The 9,092-nt window shown below is 31.4% G+C and overlaps 1 protein-coding gene across 2 annotated transcripts in view; it reads right to left on the bottom strand.

Moving 5' to 3' along the window:
- Positions 7,633-9,092, bottom strand: part of LOC109840081 — a 36,992-nt gene continuing 35,532 nt past the window's right edge. For both annotated transcript variants that reach the window (XM_020408585.1, XM_020408586.1), the window contains exons 14-16: positions 8,591-8,812; positions 8,326-8,504; positions 7,633-8,200 (exon numbers count right to left, since the gene is read on the bottom strand). In XM_020408585.1, the coding sequence (XP_020264174.1) occupies positions 8,114-8,200; positions 8,326-8,504; positions 8,591-8,812 (488 nt within the window). In that variant the 3' untranslated portion in view covers positions 7,633-8,113. The remainder of the gene's footprint in view (positions 8,201-8,325; positions 8,505-8,590; positions 8,813-9,092) is intronic.

Genomic DNA, 9,092 nt, shown 5'->3' with positions numbered 1-9,092 from the left:
TCGCGCCAATAGCCGCGACAGTCCACACTGCCGCGCCAATAGCCGCGGCAGTGTAGACTGAAGCGGCCAAAGATGGTTCGTCTGATCGGTTATTTTGCTTCCATTTCAACTGTTATGCATTGCTACCCCTATAAATACCTCCCTAGACACGAAATAAAGGAGGGAGAGCAGATTGGAGCAGAGAGCCTGGAGTTTTTTTTGGTGAATTAGAGCAAGAGAGAGAGTCTTTTCACAAACATCCTCAAGAAGCTTTTGGCGATTCCTAGAGATCTAAGCTCTGACTTGATCTTTAGAAGAGTGAACATCTTACATCGATAAGATATTCGCTTAAGGATTCTTACTTCGATAAACGAAAGAAGAATTCCCAAAACCTTCACGATTCAATCAGAATCTGTGAATCGGTGGTCCACGGGCTAACGCACCCCCGGCACAGGCAAAGATCCCACGCAAGCAATGATCCAAACAACGATCCTGCGTTTGTTTCTAAAAAGTTATAATTTTCCTTTTGTTGTGTAAGAGAAGTCTTATAAAAAGACTATTTCTTTTGAATTTATTGTAATCGATTGAAGATATAATGAATTCCACAACGAGATCAACTTTTGGCGCAAACAGTCCTACGTTCTGGAATGAATTCTGCAGTCAAATGCAGCGTCTTATGTTCTCATAGACAATGCATATAAATTTAATTCCAATATATAAACTAATAATTTCAATTCAAAGTAGTCATTTTCTCAAAAATCAAGTTCTAAACTTTCACACACCAGCTTGACGGCCACTTCGTCTCTGCTTTGTATATTAATATCCGCACCTATAAAATTAGACATTAAATACACAAACTGTTCTTAAACGAAAGCTTAAGGATAGCTGATATCGAGATTTAACTCACTGATATATTTCTTGCTGAATAATCCGTTCCTAATCTTCGTTCGCGGTCACCTCGTCCCGGACCGCAACAGAACAATTGATCCCAGGAGCTAATATTTATAATTTTATACCCTAAAAGTTGAAGGACGGCTATGCCTAAATGAAACTAATTGAAGGACAAAAGCTACAAACTACATGGATCCCTATTTCATCAATGTTTCTCTTTCACTAAATTGGTCATAGACTCATAGTAATGTACACTGCACAAAGCTCACTTACTCTACAAAGCTCACTGAAAACAAACCTGCAAAGAGTAGTTAATTGTCATGAATTCAAGAACAGGTCTTAGATAATAGTATGTTACCCCAACTCCCATTCTAATAAATCCAACCTGCAGGAATTGACAAATGAGGACATAGATTATAATAAAACCCAATCAAAGTAAGAGAAACTCTAATGAAAGAGAAAAAGAAATTATCAAAAACATTGAACAGGATAAAAACTCCATATTGATTTATAAGAGAACATCTAGTTGGAGTATCAAAAATTCTCTCAAGCCTGTATTTATCAAGCAAAGCCCAAGTGATCTACAAAAGAGATGCAATAGATTATGTTGCAAGAAAAAGCGAGAATTTAACTAAAATTTTTATGATTTTCACAAACCTTGATACACTCAACCTGAAAACACAGAGGGGGGAAATTTTCACTTCAAAATCTCAAACTGAAAATTTAACATGCCAATCTCATCACAATATAAGATAAATAATGGTAGTGATTGGTTATGTAGAGAATGAATGTGTGATCTAGAAAATGATAGATTATACAAAAAGTAGGGAGTTATTTGAGCTATGAATGGACAAATGAGATTAATGTAGGTTTAGTGGAGGGGATAAAAATTAGAATTTAACATGCATGGATAATTAATAGGATGGTTATGACATGAATTTGAATTAATTTAATTCATAGTGATTTTAATTGGAGGTTATGAAATGAGAAATTGAGGGAGAGCATTGATGATGGTAAAATCATGTAACGTCCGCAATAAAAGAGAGTGGGAATTGATTGCAAAGTGATGGAGATTAATGAATAGAATTAAAGAACATTGAAGTTATGGGTGAGTGATTAAATAGAAAATTGATTGATCATTAATTAAGAGTTTAGGAATGTGAGGAGGATATAGATGAGTGTTTTACTGAATAAAAAAAAATATTTTTATAATAAAAAAATTTCACCCAACTCATACTACGCCCCACACATAACCCCCCAATTATTGAGTATATAATATTACACTACATTATTGAACATAGTTCTTTGCTTATGATATAATGAATATGATAATATAATTAGTAAAATTATCTATATTTTAATATAATATAATTTCAACCTACTCAATGGTGAGCCTACCTTGCCACACACATGAACCTGGTTCATATACCACACCACACACATAACCCTCAAATTATAGAATATACAAATTTACACTATATTGTGCATATTTCTTTGATTATGATATAATGTGTCGTATAATATAATTATAATATAATGAACAATACAATATAACTATGAAAATTTACTAATTTGTAAGACTATCTTTATTTTAGTATAAAAATAGATATATTGAATAATAAATAATTAAGTTGATTTAATAAGATCGGGGGTTATGAGAAGAATTTGAATGAAAATTTACTAATTTGTAAGACTATCTTTATTTTAGTATAAAAATAGATATATTGAATAATAACTAATTAAGTTGATTTAATAAGATCGGGGATTATGAGAAGAATTTGAAGGGTTATAATTTATTTATGTAATGTATGCATGTGATCATGTATGTATGCGATGTGATTATATTTGCATGTTTTCATTTTATATTTTATATTTACATGTGCATGTATGTGTTTTGGAGGGCATTTTTGGAAGAAATGTTTTAACATACCAACACACTTTTATAATAGTATTAGATATTGTTTACGTGCAATGCACGTGGTAAAATATCAAAATATTTTTTATATTTATTTTGTTACTATAAGTAAGCCAAATTCATCTTAAAATATGTAAAATTAAATTATTAGATTTACTGTTATTTTTATTTAAATATTATTAAAAATCAATGTAATTGATTTTTAAGCTTACTTGGGATGAATGTACCAAACTGGGATATTGTAATTGTCATTATGAATTATAGTTATAGCAATAAAGAAATCACATTTCTTATTGCATTGAAAATAGAATTGCACAACATTTTTGGATATTATAAGCTTAACTGGGACATCTTAATTGTTTTCTTAAGAAAAAATATGAATTAACATAATAACATCTTCAAGTAGAATGGTAAAATAAAAGAAGTTAAATTAATTCTTTACGTCATATTCCAAACTCTACTAATCCCAAGATATAATATGGAGTCAAGCATGAATAGCAATATCATTATGAACTAATGTTCTAGTAAAAAAAGAAACCACATTTCTTATTACATTAAAAATAAAATTGCACAACACATTGGAACATTATAAACTCGTGTTTTATAATAAACAATTTTACTAAACCATAATAATCATATGAAAATAAATTGCAAGAAATGGTTCCGAGATGCCTCTTCTTACATGAGATAATAAAAATCAACCTATACAATAATACGCATTATTAAAAAGTAGAAGGATATGAGCAAACCCATAAAGAAATTTATAATGAAACTTAAAGAAACATGAAGATTTTAATCAAGTGCACATTGCAGAACATTGCAGCCAGAGAGTAATTGTCCCAAAGCAGTAAAATTAGAGCAAACATATAAACAAATTTAGAATGAACTCGAAGAAACATAAAGATTTTAAACAATTGTGCATCGTAGAACTTTACAGTTAGAGAGTAAATGTCCAAAAGCAATAAGATTAGAGCAATCCCATATAGAAATTTACAATAAAATTTGAAGAACAAAACATACCAATTACAGAAAAGACAGGGAAATACACCTATAATTGTCCAAAAGCAGTAATAAAAAGACGAAAACTAAATAATAATGGTAACTATAGTATAATTTTATGTGATGAAAACAATCACATAAGCATACAAAACTACTAATAATGTTGTATGAAAATCCCTTATAAAAATTTCTAATTCTACTCAAAAATTAAGATATGATATAAAATGATCAAAAAAATATTATCCTTTATTATTTTATTTCATATTTTAATTGAACCGAGATCAATGTTTCTCCACATTTATCTTTTTCCTGGGCAATTCTAGAGTAACACCTTCTTCATCTACGTTGATTGTAATATCAGAAGGGAGTTGGATTTCTTATGCTATTATATTTTCTTCGCCTCGTTCATCTTTTGTTTTTTATCTAACTTCACCAGGAATTTGAACGTTTTTCGACGTTGAACACAAATTTCTAAAAATATGAACTTTGATTATTTTTCTGTTTCAATAAGAAAACTGTTATTTTAATATATATGGATTTTTTTTTATTTTCTAAATTATTACTTGAATAGAGTTAAGGATTATCTCTTTTTTCTATAATGAATTTTTTTGTTGTGCATCTAATAAAAGTTTTTGTTGCATCAAACAGTGTTACTCTTGCAATATACGTGTTATTTTCCACGAGAATCTTAACTATGTACCTGTAGTTTTCATTGTCGATTTCTAGAGATAGTTAATATTGTATTTTAATATGTTCATGCCATAAAAATATATATATTACTTAACATTGGTACTGAGTCATTAATGATTCAGCGGCATTTATCATTCGTGCACTCTTTACTGACATCTTTATCTACCTTCTTGTTGTAGTCTTTGCAAGCATTAAACCATGGCTCGAGACTATTCAAAATAGTAGTTATCTTTACCTTAAATGTGCAATAGCGTGTCTGTATATTGACAAAATTTAGTTAGATTTAAATATGTTAATAAGAATAGGTTTCTAATATTGTACATGTATCGAATTCTATGATGTAAGTATAATATCACTAATTTGAATTTCTTTTGAATTTATAAAAACCGTTGATGGAGATCCTTTTGATTTTGTGGCTTCTTCCAAATGAAACCTGCACATTAGATTAAAATATAATACTATTTTATTATTGCGTTATATGAAAGTATGCTTGTTCTACTTACCATTCCCTTAATTTTTAGCTAGTTGTATTTTATGGTTGATACATATTATTGATATAATTTGTAACGATATGCTTGTCTCCCCTGCAAAATTGAGATAATTATTGAATGAATTTTATGTTTATTTGTCTTTAATAATAATTTCAATAATAAATTATGTACCTTTATATATAGAGATTTAAAATTTGATAATGCTATTACTGACTTATCTTTGATTTCAGCTTCAAAAATTGATCCTTCATTTGTAGCCAAATCCCCAAATAAAGTTGCGCGCATAGTCATCCCACTGTATATGAAAAAAAAAAGTATGTTAATCTTATTTTTTTCCTATATAAGATGAAAAAGAAACAAAGAGAAGTGAATAAGAAATGAGTTTCTCCAATTATGACAACACACACCACACTACACCGAAACTTCAATTTAGATAATATAAATGCATTTATCCATGCACAGAAGTACTAAAAAATGTGAATGGATAGAACTCATGTCCCAACTTCATGACGAGCTCCTCCAACACCCTCCTTCTCCACCGAAAGCTTCACCACCACCTCCAAATCCACATCCCCTTCCTCGATCGAATATTTGCCACTACTTCCTTTGTCAGACCCATCATATTCATCGAATCAACCACAATTGCCCATCGAACCTAGCTTCTCCACATCCTCTGACATCGTCTCCGGGCCATACTATCGAAATTGCTAAGCTCACTGCAACCACCTTCATCAAATTCACCTCACCGCTAATACCGAGCTTGCCTCAATGGCAGAAGCAAAATCTTTTACTATTCAAACTATCCGTCTTCCTTTAATTTCCTTGCATTGGCAGAGCAAAGAAGAGTAGCAGAGGGGGAAAAAGTAGAACTTGGATACTTTAATCATTTGATTTAACCTAGTATTTATTATGTGAAGAGTGGTAGAGGGGGGACCTGGGAATGAGACTATATAGAGAGTGTGATGAAACAGCTAGAAGTTGGAGGTGTTCGTGATAATTTGTTGAAGGTATCAAAAGGAGCTCACTTGTCAAAGGTGTTAATACACAAAAAGAAGCTTTCCAAACTACTAAATTTTTTTAATGAAATGTTTCCATTAGAAGGACATCAAATTTTCATTCATTAGAAAATCTAAGTTTGTGGGGACTACTTAAGGTAGAATTACAGAAGTATGAACTATTTTCTATCTTGGTTTGTGTCTCTCAGACACTATAAACTATTGAAGTTTGAATAAAACGTTTCATCTATGTCTTTACATATGCGCACATAAACACCAAGCTATTGTTAACAAGCCGATTAGATAATGATTAATTTATTAATTTAATTAGAGTTACATAATTAATTATTTCAATTTTTATTTAAAACCACTCTAGATGAAATATAAACGTTATTTGTAGTTGATAAGCACTAAAAAAATTAATGTTTAATTATAATCTTATACTATTAAAAATCTAATGTTTAATATAAATTTGTACTATTATAATCTAATTGGAGTTGCATTATTACATAAATAATAATTCCTACAATATATTAAAACATCACACGCTTGATAATCTAATACTATTATGATAACTGATTTAATTATTATATTAGATTTAATTTATTTAATAATATAAAGAATATTTATACTATAATATAAACCTTTAATTAATGTGATTTAATAAGATTGTGTGTTATGATAATAGAGTAAATTGGTTAATTTCATAAAAGATGAAGGGTATTTTTGGGAAATAAAAGTTTTTCTAGTACTCACTTTTTTAAAGGGAGAATGATTAGATATTAGATGAACAATTTTTCACTGTAGACCCGATCTGAGTTTTTATTACCAAAACCGACTCAATTTTTTTTTAATTATCAAAATCGACCCGTTTTATGCCACGTAGGCTTAATCTCATTTCCTAATTAGTCGGGGTTGCCAACCCCGACTGTTTAGGAATTGTTAAATCCCAATTAAATCAGGTTTAAGGCTTCTAATTGGTGTTTAACAACTCCTAAATAGTCGGGGTTGGCAACCCCGACTAATTAGGAAATGGGTTTAAGCCTACGTGGCATAAAACGGGTCGATTTTGGTAATTAAAAAAAAATTCGGTCGATTTTGATAATAAAAAATCGGTTTAGGTCTACAGTGAAAAATTGTTCGATATTAGATAGATGATGAGAAAAATATCAAAGAAACATGTATGCTTACCTTAATCAATAAAAGCACGATGGAGAACAGGATCAAAAGTGGGAAACTCATGAAGAGGCAACACATTTCATCTGCATGTGGGTTATTCACTAATCAGCATAAAGCTACCTTAAGCAAAAGTACTATCCTAAAACACATGATTATTACTAACCAAAATTTATGTTATCTTTCCATAAATAATGACTTTAAAATTTCACTAACATCATGATTTGGGCATAAACATCAAAGGGTTCGATCAAGATGATGAAGCTCCGCAGAAGCAAATAGAGGGAAACTTGCATTTCTACCCATTGTGAACCACAGCTGAACATCATCCACGCATCACAAGATTCGCAGCTAGTACAAAAAAGAGCCCAATTTTGTTCGGCTAACCTGCTAACTTGAGAATACAGGAAAAAGAAAAGAAAAAGAAAAAGAAAAAGAAAAAAGACAAGAAAAAGAAAAGGCTGGATATCTTAGTCATCGTACCTTGGTATAGATATGTTTCAAAGTCATCATTTGTATATATACATTTATATAAATTGAGAAGCAGAAAGCTTAAAAAGTGTATATACAATTTCCATGTAAAGAATGATGTAATGAATAATGTACGCATACATATAACATAGACGGAGAAAATCTACAAGAAATTTGGGCCTGGGGCTATGAATGCAAGTGAAAAAGGACTACAAAATATACATGATAACAGTAGAAATTTGCATCTCTTATTTATACCCTTTCTTCGGTGTAGCTTACTACTTTACATGATGCGGTCAAAACTAGCTCCTCAGCACACAGAGGTGCACTATTATAGACTCGTGGCAAATAGGCACTCAATAAATCTAGTATCTCTGCAATTTAAGTCTGAGGCGTCAAAACTGAACCAAATGAAATCAGAAGAAGCTCCCCTACAGAAATTTACTCCTCGTAAATTTTTGAAGCAGCTCCCCTACAGAAATTTACTCCTCGTAAATTTTTAGTAGTCATTTCAGCTTTACAAGCTTCACAGAACCATCACCACCGCATGTGAGAAAACCATGAGAAAACACCTGGATATCGGTGACAGCAGCCTGCAACAGGTGCATTATTGAGCAGAGACGAAATTAGAACAAATAAGAGCTAATTGTTGAAACACAGTTTTGTAATAGTGTTGCCAAGATTTTTTATTTTTATTTATTTATTTTTAAATTTTTACCCTGACAACTCCACCAATGCTTCTAGAGTTTGGCTGAAGAAAAGTGTGTCTATCATGCATCTTCTGCCAACGGAAAACTAATTGACATCTTTTCGCATCCCAAAGCTTCACATCGCCATCTTTGCTGCCAGTTAAGAACAGGCTTGTATCTGGGATGGTTGCTACCTTGGTAATACTTCCTTTGATTCCCAGCAAAGAGAAATCGAATTAGTGGCAATCACCTAGTTCAGAAAATACGGCATGTGAAAAGTTACACAGCATTTACCTAAATGAGCCCTTGGTATATACCAGAGCATCCCATTATCATGAGTGGCACCAGATTTTAAGTCCTGTTGACTAGAATTTTTATTACGCTTGGTCTTCCCAGTTGCAATGAAACGAAAGTCATGAACCCCAACATCACCATTTTTCCCTCCTGTGACGATTAATGGTGAAATAGAGCCGCTTCCAATATCATTATCAAAGACGGATAGAGAGCGTGCACCACCTGTGCTCAAGGAGAATAAAAGTTTTACTTTTCTAAAATTAAGATAAGTTTTCATTTGAATGTAATTCTTTTTAAGTTCTTTTAGGAGAACAGCTCAGTGCTATACACCCTTTTAGCTGGAAGTCCATACAGGTGCATTCACTAACGCAAACAAACAGCAAGCCTAACCAAATGGAGAAAGTCTGGTTAGGCTGTTAAAGTTACAAAATCAAGCTAGAAGCAATTACTTGTTTTAGCATTGTATTTGACAGTCACTCTTCTTTTTGAACCAAAATGTTTG

This window comes from Asparagus officinalis, chromosome 5, assembly GCF_001876935.1.
Source record: "Asparagus officinalis chromosome 5, Aspof.V1, whole genome shotgun sequence".
Classification (NCBI taxonomy): domain Eukaryota; kingdom Viridiplantae; phylum Streptophyta; class Magnoliopsida; order Asparagales; family Asparagaceae; genus Asparagus; species Asparagus officinalis.
This window is presented reverse-complemented; position numbering and strand designations above follow the sequence as displayed.